The sequence below is a fragment of the Lutra lutra genome, chromosome 15 (genome assembly GCF_902655055.1).
Source record: "Lutra lutra chromosome 15, mLutLut1.2, whole genome shotgun sequence".
NCBI classification, from domain to species: Eukaryota; Metazoa; Chordata; class Mammalia; order Carnivora; family Mustelidae; genus Lutra; species Lutra lutra.
The window spans coordinates 1553929-1577326 of NC_062292.1; the positions used below are offsets into that span (position 1 = coordinate 1553929).

At 40.2% G+C, this 23398-nt stretch overlaps 1 protein-coding gene across 4 annotated transcripts in view; it reads right to left on the reverse strand.

The window, feature by feature from the left end:
• NME7 (NME/NM23 family member 7) overlaps positions 1-23398 on the reverse strand; it is a 268375-nt gene that overhangs the window by 161955 nt on the left and 83022 nt on the right. For all 4 annotated transcript variants that reach the window (XM_047703757.1, XM_047703759.1, XM_047703760.1 and 1 more), the window contains exon 8: positions 46-110. In XM_047703757.1, the coding sequence (XP_047559713.1) occupies positions 46-110 (65 nt within the window). The remainder of the gene's footprint in view (positions 1-45; positions 111-23398) is intronic.

Genomic DNA, 23398 nt, shown 5'->3' on the forward strand with positions numbered 1-23398 from the left:
AAAAGAAGTCTATCAATAGATTATGAGTTACTGCAAACTACCTACCATCTGCATAGCTGAGATTTCAAAACCTGCATCCCGGATAGCCATGAGGATCTTTCCCAGCAGTCCTGAAAATACAGAACAAATGGATGCAAAAATACAAAATTGCCAAGGCATTTTCATTTCTTAGAATTGCAAATTTTCTCCCTCAAAGTTATCTGCTTACACTCTACAGGAGAAATCACGTATTCGCCAAGGGAAACTAAATCCCTACCATCAAGAATCATCAGTAATCATTTATTTCACTTAGTAAGTGCTTCAGGAATATCAACAATGATCCTGAAGATTATGCAAAAGGCCTTTAAGATACTATTTTCCCTTACAGCCCCTGAAGTCAAATAATGTAGAGAACATGCAAATTACCAAAAAAATGAAATGCCAAAGTACACGATATAGGAGTTCCAAGGATGAGTTCAAAGGAGAAAAATCAAATGATAACTGAAGGGATGGCAGAAGCTTTAAGGGGAAATGAGAGCATGAACTGGTACTGAAAGCCTGTAGACAGGTGGGAGCATATGGGGACACAGGTATAAAAGGACAGAAGGCACAGGTCTGAGAAAATGTGAGCATATTCATAGGACAGTAAGGCAGAAAAGAAGTTTAAAAAACAAACAAACAGGGGCGCCTGGGTGGCTCAGTGGGTTAAGCCGCTGCCTTCGGCTCAGGTCATGATCTCAGGGTCCTGGGATCGAGTCCCACATCGGGCTCTCTGCTCAGCGGGAAGCCTGCTTCCCTCTCTCTCTCTCTCTCTGCCTTCCTCTCCGTCTACTTGTGATCTCTCTCTGTCAAATAAATAAATAAAATATTTAAAAAAATAATTTATAAAAACAAACAAACAAACAAAAACAGGCACCTGGGTGGCTCAGTTGGTTAAGCGACTGCTTTAAGCTCAGGTCATGATTCTGGAGTCCCCGAATCGAGTCCCCCTATGGGCTCCCAGCTCCGTGGGGAGTCTGTTTCTCCCTCTGACCTTCTCCCTCTCATGCTCTCTCTCACTCTCTCTCTCTAATAAATAAATAAAATCTTAAAAAAAAAAAACAACACACAGCTGAAAAGGAAAAGAGACTTGATCCAAATTAATGAAGGTCTTGGATATCAACATGAGGAATTTGGTCCTTATCCCACAGATCAGTGCTTTTTATAATAGGGCCTGCAGATTCTGAGAATCTGGGACTGATTCTGAAATTCCATTACTTTAGTATAAAAATATTCTAAGCTTTTTTTCACGTCAACTAAAATTCTCTCTCTCTCTCTCTCTCTCTCTCTCACACACACACACACACACACACACACACACACTCATATATTTTGGATGATCTGGATGTTTGTTTGGTACCCAAGTCCCCAGGGGTTGTGCACTGTTTTTACTATTTCACTGCAGCTAGGTAGTGCTATCATAATTGTAGCAGGTTGAGGAATGGAGAAAAAAAGACAATTAGAGACCTAGTTCTGAAGTGACATTTGTACCAAGTGAAGGCGAAATGATACCAGAGCATCCTGTAGAAACAAACATTCTCAGAAGTCTGAAGAGTAGAACAGGCCCATAGCCCTCTGTACCATATCCATGACCTGGTGACTAAATTTCATCAAACATCCTTTATCTTATCAATGTTGTTAAATTTTATTCATTTTATAGTCTTGTTGTAATGAATTTATAAATTGCTTTAGGTATACAGTTGCATGTGCAAAGGTTTATTTTTAGTGTTATATTGGGACATATTTAAGTTGCATTATAATTATAATAATTCACATCTACACTGCGGGCCCATCAAGAGTATTTTTCCTCCAAAGGAAACACTGCCAGAAGAAATGGAAGCCACTGAAAACTTTGAGCAAAACACAGGACAAAATAGTGTGTTAGGAGGAATATTGATGTAATAATGACAGGCAATCTGGTCTGCAAAAAAGGAATAAAAGAGTAGCAAAGGCCTTTGAAACCATCCAATAGGCTCACAGGACTTAGACGGCAGCACTAGAGAAAGGAGTAATGAACATAAGATATTTCTGAACAAGAACAGGACTAAACTGGACACAGTGTGAAAATGAGGGAATATAGGTTCTGAGTCCAAGTGACTGAAGATGGACAGCATCTTTAAGAAGAAAACAACTTTGCATGGAGCACTGGGTGTGGTGCAGAAACAATGAATTCTGTTGCACTGAAAAGAAATTAAAAAAAAAAAGAAGAAGAAGAAAACAACTAATGGAAACAAACTGATTAATCTCTTGGGAAAGGTCGTCAAGATGGCATGACTGCCAGTTGACCAGTGAGCTGGACACAGGCACTGGAGGGCTCCCCACACCCTTTCCTGCCCTTGGAATGTGGGTTCTGCTCGCCTTTCCCGCCCCCAGAGGCTGCTCTGAGGACAGAGTCTTGAGATAATGATGAATGGTACTGCACAGGATGTGTGACTGAACCCAGACCTCTACAGAAACTTTTTTTTTTTTTTAAAGATTTTTATTTATTTATTTATTTATTTGACAGAGAGAGAGATCACAAGTAGACGGAGAGGAAGGCAGAGAGAGAGAGAGAGGGAAGCAGGCTTCTCGCTGAGCAGAGAGCCCGATGTGGGACTCGATCCCAGGACCCTGAGATCATGACCTGAGCCGAAGGCAGCGGCTTAACCCACTGAGCCACCCAGGCGCCCCTACAGAAACTTTTAAGACTTGGCAGGTGGGTGCGGGAACCCACTTACCTTGCTGCTGCCCAAGACGAGCCTGGATGTAAGTTTCCTTGCTTATAAAATGGCCAACTCACTACCAACCTGCAGTGACCTTTCTGTTACTCCAATCTGAGTTCAGGGCCAGTTTCAGATTATATTCACAAAGCTTCCAAGGAGGTTATGAGCCAACAATTAAGGAAAAGGGGAATTATTTTGAACATAGAAAAAGAATTTTAGAACAGAACACTGATCCGTATTTGAGAAGACAGCATATCCAATGGCTAAAAACGACTGATGATTGATGAATGAGTGAATAAAGTCCCTACACAAAACTGGTGATAAGGGACCGCATTCCAACAGCGAGACAGGTAGAGGGCTAGACTGAGGCATGTGGACAGGTTAGAGCTGAAATGTGCAAACAGAAGAGGATAAAAGATTTTTTGTTTGAAAAAAAGAAGAGGAGGGCGCCTGGGTGGCTCAGTGGGTTAAGCCGCTGCCTTCGGCTCAGGTCATGATCTCAGGGTCCTGGGATCGAGGCCCGCGTCGGGCTCTCTGCTCGGCAGGGAGCCTGCTTCCCTCTCTCTCTTTCTCTGCCTGCCTCTCCATCTGCTTGTGATCTCTCTCTGTCAAATAAATAAATAAAATCTTTAAAAAAAAAAAAAAAAGAAGAAGAGGAAAGGCAAACAAAAACAAAAATAAAACCTGGTAGGAATGAGTTTTGAGAAAATATCTAAAGTTTGGAAATTAAGAATGAAAATGAATAAAGAAAGATACATAAAGAGAGATGTACAGGAAAATAAAGAAGAAAAATATTTCAGTAGGGGAAATTCTTAGAACACAGGGATATTCAAGAACTAAAGGAGATTAAGGACCCGAGGAATGCAGATAAAGCCTTCAGCATTAGCAGGACGGTATGCTGACCTTAAAGACATTTGAGAAAGTTGTAGCAACAGAGTGTTAGGAAAAAGAAGTTAGATAACCCACTAAAAATCTGTACCGAAGACTCAGATGATAATGGATATAAGAATGTTAACCAAAATTCCAAGTCTTTAATCAACACAAAAAATATTAGTTAGGAAAGAAAGAAGTAAATTAATAATTACTGAGGACTGGACTCCTTAATATGAATTTATACCATTTATCAACACTCTTAAACAGAGGCTACTATTACACTATAAAGATGAGAATATATCAGGTTTTTGAAGAATAGATAACTTGCCTGAAATCATAAAGTAGGTCATCTCCAAATCTCTTATCGTTCTACAAGTTTAATAAGAAAAAAGAAATGCATACATGGAAGTCAGACACGTAAAATTCACGGGACAATATAACTCCCTAGGCAAGGACCATAATCATTTTAGTTCTCACCGTATCTCCAGTGCATAGTATGCTCTTGCCACATAGCAGGTGCTAACAAATACTGTTCAATGAATTAAGAAATAACCAACAAGACATGCAATCAGAGCTCTGCTGCATGCGAACCCAGGGAACTCCAAGGCCCTACGGAGCACGGTTTGAAAATACTTGCAAATTACAAGGGGTAACTAAAGTTAGAGAGAGGGAAAGGATCATTGAAAAATGTTGACTTAGTGATCTGAGGGACAAAAGTTCATACTTACTTCATGCCATATATATAAACAGTAATCCAAAATGAAGTTAAGGTAAATACAAAAGAAAAAAATTGTTTACAGAAATATATTGATGGCTATTTTCTTCTCACGATAAAGGTAGCCTTTTTATATATAAAAGGCAAAAAGAGAGAGAGAGAGAGAGAGAAAGAGAGAGAGAGAGATGAGAGTTCTGTTTTTGCTATAACAGAAATTCCTATTGGAATAATCTTCCCTCAGATAATAACTATAATAAACTCCAGAAAAAAAAAGAAAACAAACATAAAAATACAACCACCTGGAGGCACTGAGTGGTTCCTTGATTTTACAGTGGTCAGCTTAATGGGAAGCCACAGTCGGTACTAAAACCGACAGAAAGCCCACAGAATTAGCAAACTTAAAGAACTAGAAGACAAGGTTTAGGCAACCATGGACACTGGAAAGTGAGCAGACAGATAATCCCAGAAAAAAAGAAAATCCAGAGAGGAATGTCTGAATTCTGTGTATAAACATTGCTCAAATTTTGGGAAAACAAACATTTATACACAGAGCGGACTCCCAGAAGCCCAGCTAAGATGAAAAGAACTGAATGGGGCTTTGATTTACTACCCACCAAAGTGGAAACAGAGATTGCCTAATCAATTCAGCAAGTTTACTGGTTGCACTTAAAATATCAGTATATCTTTGAAGAAGATGACAACATCCAGAATTTTGTAATATCTCATTCACAATATTTAGGGTACAATCCAAAATTATTTGACATATGAGAACACAGAAAACACAACCTATTCCCAAGACAAAAGAGACTCAATGAAGACCAACCTTGGATGACCCCGATGTTTATATTTAAAAACAAAGATTTTAAAGTAACTATCATAACTGCTTAATGAATAAAAGAAAAATAAACTCAAAACACATAAAAAGATAGGAAATCTCAACAGGGATTAAGAACTCCAAAAAGAATCAAATGAAAAATACAACATCTGTACTACAAAATTCAGAGTAGAGACTTAATAAATTTCAACACAGAATGAGTCAAACAATCTGGAGAGAGATCAACAGAAATTATCTCATTTGAAGAAAGGCTAGACAATTTTTGAAAAACAATGAACAGAGTAGCAGGATGAAATAATACCAAAAAGTCTCATATACATGTAACTGGAGGCTAAAATAAGACAAAATATTTAGAGACCTAATGGCTAAATTTTTTTCCAAATTTGTTGACCTACTGGATCTAAATTTATGCTTTTTACCAATCACAAGCAAATTTTTTTAAATAAAGAAAACGAGGCACATCATCGTCCAGCTGCTAATGATCAAAAATAAACTCTTGAGAGCAGCCAGAGAAAATGACTCATTGTATATAGGGAATAACAATTTCAATGACGGCTGACTTCTCATAAGAAAAGGGGAGGCCAGTAGACAGCTGAACATTTTTAATGTGCTAAAAGAAAAACAAACTGTCAACCTGAAATTCTAGCCCACCACTTCAAGAATCATGGTAAAATAAAGACACTTTGAGATAAAAGAAGAGTAAAGGAATTTGTTTTCACCAAGCTCCTACTTCAAGAAATGTTAGTGGAAGTTATTTAAGTTGAAGAAAAATGAAACAAGATTTAAAAATAGGATCTTTAGGGCACCTGGGTGGCTCAGTGGGTTAAGCCTCTGCCTTGGGCTCAGGTCATGATCCCAGGGTCCTGGGATCGAGCCCCGCATCAGTTCTCTGCTCGGCGGGGAGCCTGCTTCCTTCTCTCGCTCTCTGCCTGCCTCTCTGCCTACTTGTGATCTCTGTCAAATAAATAAAATCTTAAAAAAAATAGGATCTTTAGGAGAAATGATGAGCATAGTTAAGAGCAAATATGTGGGTAAATATGAATGTCTATTTTTTCCTCTTAATTTCTTTAAAATACATATGACTGATTAAAACAAAAATTTTAACATTGTATTGTGGGTTTTAAAATGTATGTGAATAGGGGCGCCTGGGTGGCTCAGTTGCTTGAGCATCTGCCTTCAGCTCAGGTCATGGTCCCAGGGTCCTGGGATCAAGCCCTGCATCGGGCTCTCTGCTCGGCGGGGAGACTGCTTGTCTCTCCCTCTGCTGCCGCTCTGCCTGCTTCTGCTCTCTCTCTACATCTCCGTCAAATCAATAAATAAATCTTTTTTTTAAATAAATGAATAATAAAAATAAAGTAAATGTATGTGAATGTAATACGTACCAGAAATATAACATAAACCAGGTAGAGGAAGAAAATGGACCTTTACAAATGAAAACTTTCCACATTTTATGTGAAGTAGTACAATATCAATACATTTTAAATAGACTGAAAATTCAAGATGTATACTTTAAACCTTACAAGAGTGATTTTCAAAATATAGTCTTCAAATAAGCCACATCAACATTACCCAGGAACTTTTTAGAAGTGAAAATTCTCAGGACCAACACTAGACCCAATGAATCAGAATCTCAATGGGTGGAGACCAGAAATCACTGTTTTAAATAGACCTTCCACGTGATTCTGTTATACGCTGAAATCTGAGAACCAAAGTCCTTGCATAACCACAAAAGAAAAGGAGAAAGAAAGAAAGAGAGAGAGAGAAAGAAGTTTTATACCTAAAAGGCCAATGAATAAATTAAAATGGGATCCTCGTTAATATCAATTAATCCAAAAGAAGAAAGGATAAAGATCAAAAAGGGGGGGAGGGGAGAATGGAAAATAAATAATAAAATAGTAAACCTGAAACCAATCATATCAATAATTTCATTAAATGTTAGTGAACTAAAAATTCCCATTTAAGGCAGAGATTTTAGACAAATTAACAAAATAAGATCCAATCATATGCTCTCAACAGAAAACCAATTTTAAATATAAAGACACAGGTAGATTGAAAATAAATGACAGAAAAGAATACCATGCAAACAATAGGTATAAGAGAGCTGAAGTGGTTACATTAATTTCAGATAAAGGAGAATTTATAATGTCCTAAGAAGATGAATGTCCTGAGAGGCATTTGGGAGACAGGACTTTAGACAGAGAGCTGCAGAAAGACGGATGTTCATGACGTCTGTCACTGACAACAGAGCAGTGAGCAAAGGTATGGGGATAGAATACAAGCACAATTCTTCCGGTGGAAGGGAAGTCAGACAGGAGAGAAGGCAAGGCAGGTGGCAAAACCATATGACAAAAGGACTTATAAACCATATTTAGAGGTTTGGGTTTTATCCAATAGCCCAGAAGTTCTCATAACTTTTGTTCTCATGGACACTTTAGCTTTTAGAAATTATTAAAGACTCTAAAAAGCTTATATTTATATAGATCATATATCCATATTTATTGTTATAAATGAACAATTTTAAGAAAAAACTAAGAAAATTCTTAAATATTTATTAATTTACATATAACAAAAATCTTTACATGGTAACACAAATAACATTTTGTCAAAAAACCCCCATATTTTCTAAAAAAAAATTGAGAAGAGTGGAAGTATTAAGCCCCATGCATTAACCGATACGAAGAGAAACCCACAATCTACATCTATTATAAATCTATAATCACATTAAACCATGTCCCGTGAAATGTACCACTTGAATAGAATAATTCTATTCAAAGATAAACCAATAAAAAAGATAGTTCAAGTAACATTGCCATTCTGCCAAGAAGAGTCGGATGTGAGTCAAGGATACTGCTTTTTTTATATTCAGCTGGTTACGTGTGGAGGCGGGACCGAGAGGCATTTAAGAAACCTGCTCTGTGTTTAACAGCTTGAAACAACAAACTGTCAATAACCACAGGTCCTTCACTTTGTTCTAGATGGAAAATGTCCAGATGACTGAACAAATAACAATAACTATGTAAATTTAGTAGCAAAAAGAACAAGAAGTAAAATTGCATGCCATGAAGCAAACAAATCAAAAGGGTCAAACAAAGCAGATGCTTTTTTCACTTGGCTGGTGTTTGCATAGCTAATTTGCTTTTTAATGATTTGCTTATAACTCCATGAACGCTCTTGAATATTTTGAATGTCAAATCACGTCTCCATCTCCACTCACAGTGCCTTAGTTCCATATCCCTGTACCTTTCACTTGGATTGGTCATAAGCCTCTGAATAAGTAGCCACAGTCTATCCAAGCAACAATACTAGAAATCTATTGCTTTGTTTTTCTAAAAATTCTTGCTTCTCCTGGAATCAGAAGCTCCCATCCTCTTTTTGAAAAACTGATCTCACCAATCATTTGATAGGAGAGGGAACTGCCTGCCATCTTCCCATACTACGCAGACAAGAGGCGGTGGCAGACCTATCAGCACTCCGCTAGGGCCAGAGTAATGCACATAGGGATGGGCCTATCCTTGGCAAAAGCGAATCAGAGTCCTTCCCTGGGATGGATGGACTGATTTTTTTTTTAAGCTAGAACCATGGAAAAAAGCACTCTCCACTACGTTCGTAAGTATGTGAGCCTGCACTGCTGGCAATGGTCCCCTCTCCCAAGGTGCTGGGCAAAGCTTATCTAAGGGCATGAGGCCGACAGTCAAGAAGAGCAAATATAAAATCCAGAGAGAAGAGAGATGTTGACCAAATCTCTGTTTAGATTCCTCCCTAGCCTAGCGCAGTCTCTGCCCTTCTTCCAGCAGAACTGTTAAATGAGAGAGAATCAGGGGATTCGGGCTAGGATTCCATCAGCTGAGCTAACAGTGTCCTCATCAGACCACCTCACTTACGTAAGAGAGGATGTACCTCAGCCTGAGAAAGGTGGTAGTAGGAAGGGTGGAAAAAGAAGAAACGGTCAAAAAAAAAAAAAAAAAAAAAGACGTGGTATTCCAATGTGTGATGGAACAGAATTTACAGACAACAACAAATACCCTGGGAAAAATCCCAGGCATGGCCAAATGATCAGTATGTGGGATTAGAAGATGATCCCTCCCTTTGTCCACAAAGTTCGTAAAACGATCATGGTTGGAGAGTGAAAGAGAAATAATATAATGTTCAGGTACACTGAAGTTCAAATGGTATTTTACAGAACCAGTAGACTTAACCATTTAAATTAAAACGGGCTTTTACCAAATATGGAAAGAAAACTGCAAGGCAACGGAAGAAAACAGGCACTTTAACACCAATTGGCATCAATAAGCAAAAAGGCAGAGCAAAACTTTTCACACTAAACTTTCACATTAAATCATAAGACACGGGGCTACCGCTTGGAAGGAAACTACCTGGCACCAGGCTCACATGAGCCAGGATGGAGGACCAGGTGCCAGAGCAGGTATCCGAGGCCCCCGAAGCAGGTACGGAGGGTACGGAGACATGGAGGCACGGACGCAATGTCCAAGACGTCCTCGCGTGGGAGCAGCAGCGCTATGAGAGTCTTGGGAACCGGGACAAGCCTCTCCCAAGAATTACTGTGGAAATCCAGCTTGAATATAAAGTAGAAACAAATAAAGACAGGGTTTTGTTTTTTTTTTTTCAGTTTTAAATAAATGCGTAAGTTGTATATATTTCTGAGACTCTGTTGTTTCTCGCTCTGACCTGGTATCTGATCAGGCCGACAAATGAGCGTTGACAGGTCTGCCCTGCTCTGGCTCTGCTCCCCACCAGCGTCACCCTCTGCTCCCCACCAGCGTCACCCCACAAGGACGGGCACTGAGAAAGGCCCCCCTTAAGAGCAGAATCAGGATTCTATTGCTCAAAATAGCCCAGAGTTGGGACGCCTGGGTGGCTCAGTTGTTTGGACGACTGCCTTCGGCTCAGGTCATGATCCTGGGAGTCCCGGGATCGAGTCCCGCATTGGGCTCCCAGCTCCATGGGGAGTCTGCTTCTCTCTCTGACCTTCTCCTCACTCATGCTCTCTCTCACTGTCTCTCTCTCAAATAAATAAATAAAATCTTTAAAAAAAAAAAAATAGCCCAGAGTTAAAAGTGAGTTGTCCTCTCTCCCCTCACAGCGGCTGAGGAAGGTGAGACCCCCCCCCCCCCACAGCAGGGCACAGAAGAGGGGGTCTCAACCCCACATGGGAGCTGTCGGCCACGGGCAAAGGAACACTTTGCTCTTCAGGCCCCAGACGTTGACCTCTTGGCAAACGGCGCCATCTGAAAAGCTCTGTCCTTGGCCCGTCTCGATTTAACCGCTATATGGTCTCAGTTTCTTTCCTCATTTGTAAAAAGTGTCGCTCCTCCCTCAGAGGGATGTTACGAGGATTCAATGTGTGTTTCACAGGGAACTCCCAGGCCAGCCGGCGGCTGCAGCAGCACAGGCGGCCAAGGTCGGCAGCCGCAGGTGGTACCGGTCCCAGGTGAGTCCGCGCACACCTGCCCGAACTCGCGGCTCTGCTGCAGAGTGAGCAGCATCTGACCTCAGCAGCTCTGGTAAAGGGGAGCCTCGCACCGCCCATCTCACGAGAGAACGATGCACTGCCAAGACCTCCCAAGGAGGCTGATGCAGGTGTCCTGGTCACCTGGACACGGACCGGACGAGACACAAGTGAGCAGCGTCGCGGCGACTCCAGCCCAACACACACACCAACTCCAGCCCGACAGACACACTGATTCTCAAGGGGAGAAAAGCCGCCGTTGCAGAAGCTGGCAGAACCCAGCAAGCGCCACGATCCGTGCCGGTGGCAGATCCGAGCAAGAAAAGCGGGAAGGACGAGGTCCTCCCATGGCAGCTGACATGTGCTCCTCTTCCACGGTCTCTCCTTTTTCTGTCCTTCCTACCACAACCTTTCCTCCTCAAGCTGCCGTACATCCTCTCTCAGGTAAGGAAGGTGGTCTAATGAGACGCTGTAGCGCAAATGACAGAAACCCAGCCGAATCCCTAATTCTGATACCACAAGCAAAATCAAAATTGCCAACAGGGCAGCAATATTAACAATAAACAAAACACAAGTCGGGGGGAGTATCTTAGGATATTTAAAAAAGTAAAACTAGAATATCGCAAATCTATATGCACAGAATGTATGACACACCATTTATAAAGAAAAATAGCATCAGAAGTAAAGGAGACACAGCATTCTCAACTTTTTGCAGATGCAATAAAAATTATAAATAAAAGATTTTTATAAAAATTAAGCTTATTCTAAACATCCCACCAACATAACCATAATAAATAAAATTTATATGGGCCATTTTATTTGACTAGCATAAAGTAAAAGGAGATAATTCCCAGAAAAGTTAATAACAACAAAACTGAAAACCTTGGGAATGTATGAGTCGTCCCCCAAAAAACGAGTGTGGACTGACAGAAGCGTAAATACCCGAGTAACAAATCGGAAGAAAACGTACAAGTCAAATACCATTTAGGAGTTAGAATATAATGAAGGTTATCGCAAATGCACAGCACCGTGGAAATAGCTGATAAACTCTCTCTGGAAGATAAACTGGGGTTTATCAAAAACTTGAAAATTTTATCATTTGATATACGAATAACATCTCTTGAAATTATTCTAAGGACAAATAAGACAGCCACAAGGATTCAGACAGGAAAAAACTAATCACAGGAGTATTAATAACATTTTAAAATTTCTAAATAATAAAGGAAAAGGTAAAGAGGAGTATATTCCTACAACTATTATTCAGACTTTAAAATTATGTTTTCAAAGATTATTTAATTGCACAGAAAAAAAAATCAAAATACAATGTTAGGTTAAAAAAGGTGCAATATATGGGGCGCCTGGGTGGCTCAGTGGGTTAAGCGTCTGCCTTCGGCTCAGATCATGATTTCAGGGTCCTGGGATTGAGCCCTGCATTGGTCTCTCTGCTCAGCGGGGAGCCTGCTTCCCCCCCCTCTGCCTACTTGTGATATCTCTCTCTCTCTCTCTCTCTCTGTCAAATAAATAAATAAAATCTTTTTAAAAAATTTTAAAAAGGTGCAATATAAATTATATAAATAGGATAATTCCTATTCATTTTACGAAAATAGTATTACCTTAATACCAAAAGCAAAATACAAAAAATATATAATTACACATCAACAACCCTCATGAATGTAGTTGTAAAAATCCTTAACAAAATATATTGGCAAGTCAAATTCAGCAATATATAAAAAGAACTATATATTATGACCAAGCAAGGTTTATTCAGGAATGCAAGCCTGGTTCATTGTTCAAAAAAAAAAAAAAAAATTAATCAATGTCATCTGCTATATTAACAGGATTAAGGAAGAAAAAAAAATCACATGATCATATCAACTGATGCAGAAAATTTTTGAAAAAATTCAACACCTATTCGTGATCAAAACTCTCAAAATAATTAGGAATAGAAGGGCATTTCCTGAACTTCATAAAGAGCATCTACAAAAAAACTAAAGCTAACCTTATGCCTAATAGTGAAAGGCAAGATTGCCCATTCTCATCATTCTTATTCAATATAGTGTCAGAAGTTGAAGCCAGAATTGAAGATAATAATAAAAAATAATAAAGTTATCTGAATATCAAAAAAAGAAGTTCAAGCCAGTAAATAAAGCAAGAAAAGGCATACAAGATCAGAAAGAGACATAACTATCCCTATTGTTTATGACAGATTGTCTATACAGATAATCCCCAAAACTACAAAAATATTCTAGAACTAATATTGACTTCACCAAGATTGCAGGCTACAAGATAACATACAACATTCAACTGTGTATCTACATATTAGCAACAAGTATGTGGACACTGAAACTGAAACTATAGTATCATTTATTATCACTCAAAAAGAAAAAAAGTAGAAGGCATAAATCTAACAAAACATGCACAGAACTTGTTACAAAAACTACAAGATGCCGGATCAGAAACCTAAGTAAATGGAGTCATAGAGTATCCATGACTCAGAAGACTTAAGAGTAACGTCAATTCTCCTCAAACTGATAAACAGATTTAGTGCAATTCCTACCAGACTCCCAACAAGGTATTTCGTAGATACAGAGTATTCCAGAATTATATGAAGAAGTAGAGGAACTAGAATAGCCAGAACAATTTCAAGAAAAAGTCAAAGAAATCAGTCCAGTGCATTGCACAAGCACTGGCTAGCACAGCAATCCAGACAGCGGGACAGGCAGAGCCACAGACGTACACACCAGTGGACCAGAACTGAAAACCCAGAAATAGGTCCACACATACACGACTGTTGAAAAAAAACATAAAAGCAATTCAGTGGAGGAGAGACAGCCGTTTCAACAAACCCCGTGACTGACTATACGAGGAACATTAGAAAATACAGTCTCAGAGAGGACAATCACTTATCAGAAGCAAGTCTACACTGTGGAAAGATAACACAAATTTGGGAGAAGACAGTCTTTCTCATATGCATCGCATGTGCTACTCATATTATTCCACATAATCCTCACAACAGCCTATGAGGCAGGACTATAGATTCATTTTATAGATTTTTATCATCTATAGTCAAGGGATTAAACAGTCCCCTAGAATACTAGCTGGTAAGAGACAGAACTGAATTTAAACCCAGTTCTGCTAGCCCTCGAATCTGATTGTCATCATACAATAAAATACCACCATAAAATAATTGAAATATTTAATTGCCTTGTACACATCATTCAATTAAATAACTGATGAATATTGAAGAAGCCCAGAATATGCCACCCCAAAATACATTGCTCTGGTGTATTGACTATTTTGAGTTAAAGAGATCAAGTGTCTCAGCAAATACAAGAAAAACCCTCTGACCTTCCTTTTCTTAAAAGCAGGAGATAAAATTCCCATAGGAAAAATATCCTTCCTATACCAAGATAATAAACAATTAGTCTCAAATAAACGATTAACAAATTAATAAACAAAAAATAAACAAAATAAACAAAAAATAAAATAAGCAATCTTAAAGAAACAATTTAGGATTTTTATCGTTAAGGATGAGAAGCTGAAGCTGAGAATTCTATACAAACAGACCTTGTGGAAATCATTCTTCTCTTCCTTCTGCCACCCCACAGGCTCAGTCACCTCCACAGCTGGCATAACTGCTGCTCTTTGCTCGACCTAATATAAAAGCCCGCAGGTTTACTCTATCTCTTCAGCCGTCATCCCTTACGAAGGCTCCTGTGTCAGGTAGAACTTGTGGGTAAACCTGTATGCCCATCTGCTGCTGAGCTATCTCGCACCCATTTAATTCCCAGGCTCACCCCCAGAACACTCGAAGAAGGTAAAGGTAAAAGTTTACACCCCCTACAATATGCAAAAATATATATTTACACGTGCACGACTTATCATTTTGCTCTTCTGGATATATACCACAAAACCAGGAACGGAGCAATATAAATATGAGTCTGTAAATTCTGAAACCTTTCCAGGGTCTCACCCAGTTTGCAGGTTATTCAGAGTTGAAGGTTTCCTTTCTCCTAACCATTCTGAAGCTTATCAAAATTTGAAGAAAGAGAAACAATGATCACTTTACTATTTATGAGTAGTGCTGGAGAACTTTTAAAGAGAGAAAATCATTCAGAGAAAAGTTGTTAGCAAGGTAGATGAACAGAAAGTATTCTTCAAAAGTATGAGAAAAGTGGTTTTCGTAGTTAATAATCTAGTAGTTCCAACTTGCTACAAGTCTCCGCATCAGTAAACATTTCCCGCGGAAATAACTCTTGGGCTGTTAAGGTCTTTCCTGGAACCCGCACATCCCCCCTCGCTCCCGTCCCGCCGCGGTCTGGAGGAGCTGGCTCACCGGACCGCTGCCTGCAGCCAGGAAACGCCCCGGACTGCGGCGTGACTTGAAAAACCCCGTAACCACGAACATTAGGTTTACTCCATGCAATGATAAGATATAAATAAAAGAAAACAAACGTTACTCACAGACACAAGAGCCCATGGAAAGGACACTGGAGGATCAGAACCACATACAAAACTACCCTACGAAGAAGCAGCCAGGCTGGTACGAGACCCACCACAGTGTGGACGCCGCGCTCCGCAGCACAGACCAAAGACAGGTGGTGAGAAATGAAACTGAAGGACAGAAAAATGTCAACGAAGAAGTTTCACATTTTATTTGGGTAAGAACTGGCGAAAGAAAAGTTTTAATCTTTTACACAGCCAAGAGCGCATACACCAACAAAACTGATACATAAGTAGATCACATCGCGTATTACTAACCAGCTTAAATCAGATTGGAGGAATTTTATTTCTTTTACAATTTAAATCAAGTGAAATAAAATTTAAAAATATTTTAACTGAAAAATAGGGCTAGTTTGCCTTTAAAATGCAATTAGTAAAAGCCAAATCAGAGCTAGATATTATAAGAGTTTAGATTAATTTTCCATGCTGAAATACAAAAGAAATCACAAGCATTACTCAATCCAACAGAAGGAACTTAATACTAATGCCAGCAGACATGCATAGCAAATGTCCTGGGGCATAAAGACCAGGTCCTAGCCAGCACTGTGTTTCTGGGCAATACCACTTCACTAATAATCTTTCAGTAACTTTTAATCAGAAGAGAAGATACACCTGAAATTAGCTTGACTGCAAATGTGTTACGATTTTCTGCCTTCTAATAGGGAAAACACCATAGAATCTCTTTAAATCAACCACAGGTGACAGTGTGTTTAGCAGAACTGTTAAAGCGAGAACCAGTGAGACTTTTAGGTCTTACAGGATCTCAAATTGTTCCACTAGCTGATCAGAAAATCTATTCTAGTAGCAAGCCAGCTTAATAAGAAACAGACCTAATTCATCCAATAGCATTTCTGATTCTCCACTTACACCACACACCCAGATCCAAAATACACGTCTATCCTTACCCACGTCCCAAGAACTGTAATCTGTGAGCTCTTTATACGGCGATAAAAAGAAAAACCAATGTAGCTTTACAGATGTACCTGCAATATGGTAACAGTGTATTTAAAATTCATAATGTAATTAAGTGAGTAGAAAAGAGTAAAAGCAGGCCCCACACCAACTTAGAAACAACAGAGAAGATGTGCAGGATCCAAGACCTCCAAGAAAAGACAGTCCAGAACCCCTCCTTTCAGGGAAGACAAGGACAGGATCAGCACAGCAAAAGCAGCCAAGAACAGCTATCGCGGCTGAAACGGGATCACAAGTTTAAAACAAGGACAGTCCAAGAGAAACACAAACAATACCAGGTAGATAGATGAGAAACTGAAAATTTTTACCATTAGGCAAACAGGTCATCAGAAGGCCAGGTCACTGCCAGGTCACGAGAGAAAACAGTCACACAGCCACAGAGCAGTACCAAGTGTCTCCACCGCAGGATCCTGCCGGCTTCAACACAGGGTGAGCGCCCACTTTTGAAAGAGGCAGGCCCTCCTGTGGAGGGCAGAATAAGCACGATCCCATTAGAAGCAGATTTAGGAAGTTTTCATGAATTGTCCAAGTGCTACACGTGTTATAACTCACTGGCGGAAATCTGTTCATCTTCTAGGTAAACATAATGAAAAAAAACTGAAAAAGCCACTCAAACCATGGTTGCATTAGTTCCGACAGGAATAAACGAAAGCAAATAAATCTTTTCTTTTTTTTTTTTTTTTTTTAAGATCGTGTTTACTTGAGAGGGCTAGGTAGCGAGAGAGCATGAGTGGGGCAGGGGCAAGCAGACTCCCTGCTGAGAAGGGAGCCCTAGGCCGGGCTCTGGACCTGGATCCCAGGAGCAGAGATCATGACCTGAGCCCAAGGCAGACCCTTAACCGACTGAGCCCCTCGGGAGTCCCTCAGTTGTCTTTTTAAAAGACATAAAAGAGATTCTTGGGGTACGTGGGTGGTCTGGTCAGTTAAGCTTCCAACTCTTGATCTCAGTTCAGATCTTGATCTCAGGGTCGTGAGTTTAAGCCCCACCTTGAGCTCCACATTGGGCCTATTCCCTAAGCCAGTCTTTTGTATGGTTTTTCCAAAACGGTGCACTGATCTGTGTTACTCCAGTGCCTGAAGTCATGGTTAAGCAAATCCATGGACTCAGACACCTACTTCAGGAGCATTGTTTCTTCTGAGGATTTTAAGCAACTCTGATTTCCTCAGCCGACAGGACCTATATTGTCGTTCGTAAATAGGCTTAGAAACAGATATAATGCCAACAATACGGGCCACAAATAATGTAACTCCTGCTCCCTGTCTGCGGGAAGCACATTACCATCTTGCCCTGGATGCCAGCCTCCAGTTTCATCCGATTTCTCCGTACAGTCCTTACGTAGGAGCAACTCTCCTGCCTAGTGGCTCTCAAAATGTGGTCCCTGCAAAAGCAGTAGTGGCAGCACCATGACTTTGGGACTTGACAGAAATGAAGACCTGCTTCATTGGACACTCAGGAGGTATAGCCCAGGCACCTTTATTTTAGTGAGACCCCCAGGTGACCTGGACGCATACATTTGAAAACCAGGACTGTGAGCCAGATCCCTGAGGACAGCAGGGCATCGCAATAACCACTCTCCTGAACACGAAAAAGGGTAATGTGACCCGAAAAACCTATGATTTAACTTTCAGTCACATTTTTCCTTTATCACACTAAGCCAAACCTATATGGTCTTAACAAGGAAGTCAGAAAATGTTAAATTCTTAAATTTTGTACTTTTTTGTCCTAGTTTTCTTTACCCTGTATCTCTCAATTTTTAAGACCATTCTTCCTCAGAAAACATGCAAAATGGAAATAAAAAGGTGTATAGTGAAAGTGTTTCCCTCCCATCACAGCATCTCAGTGCTTCTTCTCAAAGGCAATCCCTGCCAGGAACTTCTTATATATTCCTCTATAAATATTCAATCTGTATACAAATATACAGACAGGATCTTTGTTTTACTGAAATATATACTATCACCATCTATTCTATGCCTCACTCAATTTCTGTTTATTTACTGTAAAAATATAAAATTTATGTATTTTGTGGTAAAATATAATAGGTAAGCTCAGTTCTATAAACAATTTAAGATATACATTTTTTTTTTTTTTGACACAGAGATAGAGATCACAAGTAGGCAGAGCAGCAGGCAGAGAAGGAGGGAGAAGCAGGTTCTCCACTGCGTAGGGAGCCCGGTGCAGGGCTCGATCCCAGGACCCTGGAATCATGACCTGAGCCGAAGGCAGAGGCTTAACCCACTGAGCCACCCAGGCGCCCCTCATAAACAATTTTAACGTGAACATCTATGGTAACTACCACCAAGATAAGGAAACCAGAATACTGCCAGCCCCACAGAAGCCCTCCGTATGTGCCTCCCCACTGCCCTTTCTCCTCTCTGCAAATCCCTGACCGCGATAGCCTTTCCCATGCACTTCTTCCTCACTACATACATATGCGTTCTTGGAAAACGTAAGTGACTCCTGCCTGTATCTGAACTTCTTAGGAACAGACTCATACAGCATATATCCTTAAGTCTTGATTATTTTGCTCAACTTCACGATTATGAAATGTGTACAGGTTGTTGTATCTGGCTCCGTTTGACAGGGAAGGAAGAACACGCCACATTGCAAACAATCTCTAAATAGTGGGAGTAAGTGATTTTTAAGACAAACATTTGTCTGTATTTCTAAGCTTTCCATAATGTAGATTACTAATAATTAATACAAGAAAAATTCCAATAAAAGCTATTACGAGGGACGCCTGGGTGGCTCAGCTGGTTGGACGACTGCCTTCGGCTCAGGTCATGATCCCGGAGTCCCGGGATCGAGTCCCACATCAGGCTCCCAGCTCCATGGGGAGTCTGCTTCTCTCTCTGACCTTCTCCTAGCTCATGCTCTCTCTCACTGTCTCTCTCTCAAATAAATAAATAAAATCTTAAAAAAAAAAAAAAAGCTATTATGATAAATGCCCAGCTAAAACTTAGCATTACACACCTATCTCTTTGGTGTGTTCCCTAAAAGAACATTCTGGTAATTTCAACAATAAAGAACACAGTTCCTAAAGAAAACATTCAACATGTTTTCTTTAGAGTGATGTAAGATGATTTTCTTAGAGTGATGACTCTTCCTCAAGATCTCAAATTGGAGATACATATATACAGACATAAACATCTATAGCAATATAGGGCATAATTTATCCTCACACGATTCTTGTGAAGGATTTGAGATATGTGCATTGAATCACATTAACAGTGATCAGATTAAGTGAAAACGATCATTAATACGAAGCCAAATGCTACACAACCTGACATTGGAAATTTCATCTTCTGACTCAGCCTAGTGCTTCTTAAGTAAGTGTTGGCTTCTACAGCAAGTTCTTACTAGCTACATCTCCTAGGGCAAAGGAAACAAAAGCAAAAACAAACTACTGGGACTTTATAAAAATAAAAAGCTTCTGCACAGCAAAGGAAATGATCAACAAAACTCAAAGGCAACCTACAGAATGGAAGAAGATATGTGGAAATGGCATATTTAACATTTGGATAATGTTATTATCCAAAACATATAAAGAACTTATCAAACTCAATACCCAAAAAACAATTCAGTTAAAAAATGGGCAGAAGACATGAACATACATTTTTCCCAAAGAAGACACAGATGGCCAACAGATACATGAAAAGATGATCAGTATCACTCACCACCAGGAAATGCAAATCGAAACTACAGTAAGATGTTACCTCACACCTGTCAGAATGGTTAAAATTAACAACATAGGAAAAAACATGGTGCTGGCAAAGATGCGGAGAAAGGAGAATCCTCTTAAACTGTTGGTGAGAAAGCAAACTGGTGCAGCCACTGTGGTCAAAAGTATGGAGATTCCCCAAAAAGTTAAAAATAGAGCTACCCTATGTCCCAGCAACTGCACTGGTAGGTATTTACCCAAAGGATACAAAAATACCGATTCAAAAGGATACATGCACCCCAATGTTTATAGCAACATTATCAACAATAGCCAAATTATGGAAAGGGCTCAACTGTCCACAGAGTGATGAATGGCTAAAGAATCCGTGGGGTGTGTGTGTGTTTGTGTGTGTGTTTACGATGGAATATCCCTCAGCCATCAGAAAGAAAGAAATCTTGCCACTTGCAACAACATGGACGGAGCTATAGAGTATTACACTAAGCAAAATAAGTCAGTCAGAGAAAGATAAATACCATATGGTTTTACTCATATGTGGAATTTAAGAAACAAAACAAATGAACACAGGGGAAAAGAGGCAAGCCAAGAAACAGACTCTCACCTGTGGAGAACAAACTGATGGTCACTGGAGGGAAGTGGGCAAGGGCATGGCTTAAACAGGTGATGGGAATGAAGGACACCTGTGATGAGTGCTGGGTGTTGTATGTCAGGGATGAATCACTAAATTCTACACTTAAAACCAATACTATGTTGAATGTTAAACCACGGGGATTTAAATAAAAACTTGGAGGGGAAAAAAAAAAATTTGGCTTGAAGCTTTCCTAACTTCAAATCCAAGACATTCTAAAGAACAGGAAAAAGAGGGGCGCCTGCGTGGATCAGTGGGTTAAGCCTCTGCCTTCGGCTCAGGTCATGGTCTCAGGGTCCTGGGATGGAGCCCCGCATGGGGCTCTCTGCTCAGCGGGGAACCTGCTTCCCCTCTGTCTCTCTGCCTACTTGTGATCTCTCTCTGTCAATAAATAAATAAAATATTTTTTAAAAAGTCAAAAAGAATAAGAAAAACAGAATAGAGAGTCTGCAGCATAAATCTAGCCAAAAATTTCAAGACTGATTCCAAAAACACCAGAGACCTGTGAGCTCCCTCCAATTTGCTGAAATGCAAATCATTACGATTACCCCGAAGAGACCCCGCAGACCACTCCTTTGAAAACTACTCAGTAACGACTGCCACGAAAACAACTGCCAAGTACTGAGGCTGGGAACCCACTTGCCGTCTGCAGACACATAAGCCGCCATCGGTAACATGAGAGTGTAGTAGATCCAAGCTGGTGATGGTGATGAGTGAACTAACGGCCAAAGTAAGTGACAGCCTGAGCCACAGGTGTCCTGCAGGACAACGTGTGACTGTGCAGAGCGGCCGAGCGCCGCTACTAAAAGTCCCCTCCAAAGCAGGTATAGCAAGCGCGTCCCCGTGGCACTCTTCCTCAGGGCCAATTGCTCCATCTCCAAACACGCCATTTGCAAACCCAAGCTGCCCGGAGACCTTTCTGTGAGTTTCTACCTTTGCTTTAGGTGTATGCCTTTTTTCTGCTTTACAAGAATCAATTATAATTATACTGTCAGGCGCTCAGCATTTATAATCTGCCACTTAACTTGAATCATCTTTTAAGTCTTACAACATGAGGTCATGTTACCTTGGCTTTTCATTTTTTAAAACATTTTGTGATAAAGTTACATCATGTGGGGGCACGTGGATGGCTCAGCTGGTTAAGCCTCTGCCTTCGGCTCAGGTCATGATCTCAGGTCATGATCGAGCCCCACATTGGGCTCTCTGCTCAGCGGGGAGCCTGCTTCCCTCTCTCTCTCTGCCTGCCTCTCTGCCTACTTGTGATCTTTCTCTCTGTCAAATAAATAAATAAAATCTTTTAAATAAAAAAGAGTTACATCATGTGCCCGGACCCCCTGGACCCCTCCACCACAGGGGGAGCCCAGCTCCTGAGTTGGAGGAAGGAGGCAGCTCAAAGGCAGCTCAGAGGACCCTAACCTGGGCAGAAGACACTCCTGTCTACTTTCAGTCATCACGCAATTACACAGGCGTTTCTGCAGAGGCTGAGGTTAGAAGACCTAGAAACCACTACCAAGGGTTCCTCCAAGGCAAAGGAATGGGAACACACTATCTTTCCTACAAACTTTTTGATATGTTTGCCTTGAGTCTAGATCATGTCTAGCTATGTTTACTGTTAGTTCTCTCTCTGACAAATAAAATATTAAAAAAAAAAAGAAAAGAAAAAGAGAATACAAAGAACCGGGGCACCTGGATGGCTCCATCCATTACGTGTCTCAGACTCTTATTCCACTGGGGTTGTGATCGCAGGGTCAGGAGACTGAGCCCCATGGCGGGCCAAGGCTCAGCGTGGAATCTGCTTGAGATTCTCTCCCCCTTCCCTTCTGCCCCTCCCCCACCTCTCTCACCCTTTCTTAAAAAAAAAAACAAATAAATAAAGCAGTAATTAAACACACACACAAAACATTATTCCCATTTAAGTGGGAAAGTTTTAAGAAGGTATTCTAAGTTTACAATTTTCAAGAACTTGTTCATTATTTATCTCTTAACTGCCACTATTGGCCAGAATGGCAGTAATTTCTCTATCTCCTATCTTAAACTGTGAGTACTTTTTTTTCACCCAGTTAGGATGTTAGGTATTAAAATCAACTTTTATACTACTGATTATAAAACCTTCTGCCCAGAATGGCTTCCCACAAGCAATCAACCGACCCGGTGTTCATGGAATAGTGTAATTCGTTCCAGCTGTGAAGTCAAATAGTTCTCTGGAGTTCAGCGAGGTAACTCCCTTCCAATTCTTCAATTCCACACCTGTAAAATGAGCTTAACAATCACACCTGATGATGGGAACGTACAGGGTTTAAGTGACAATCCATATAGAGGCAGAATGGTATGATGTGATATGATGATGGCAAACTTGGTAGAAAGCCTGACCCAACCACCTAAGAGCTGTGTGACTTTGGGCAAGTTACTCAACCTCTCATGGCATGGGTTTCCTCAGCATGACATGGCCTTCACACACTACCTTAGCTATAGTTTGGAGAATAAAATAATCCACGTAAAATACTTAGCACTCCATAAATATAACTGGTATTAGTATTAAAACTGGTTCTGTTGCTCTATAGCTAAGAGAAGCCCTAAGTGCTTCACCAACAAGGCTGGATTCTTCCCCTCTGCCCTTAGTCAAGTCATCACAACTGACAATCCTAGGGACTCACATTTACTTTAAAGGTTTTTAGATGTTGAAACATATTAGCAACCAAAATTTCACTGTTTCTAAATAACAAACTTTCCAACAGCCTAATATATACCTACTTCTGCAGCACCACTAAACCAGCAAAAATCTTGAAACCCCTTCTTAATCAATAATCACTAAACTCATTTAAAGTTCTTATAACTTACAAATTCACTAGGTATTTTCACTGCTTATAACTCTGTGCATTCGAAGGCAAGGTTTTTCTTACGTGTTGTTCAATGTACTTGGTGCATTTGCTGTAAATTCCTTCCAACTGTTTTGTTTACTGTTTCAGATGGAATAGAAAACATTCACAGAACTCTAAAATTGTGACATT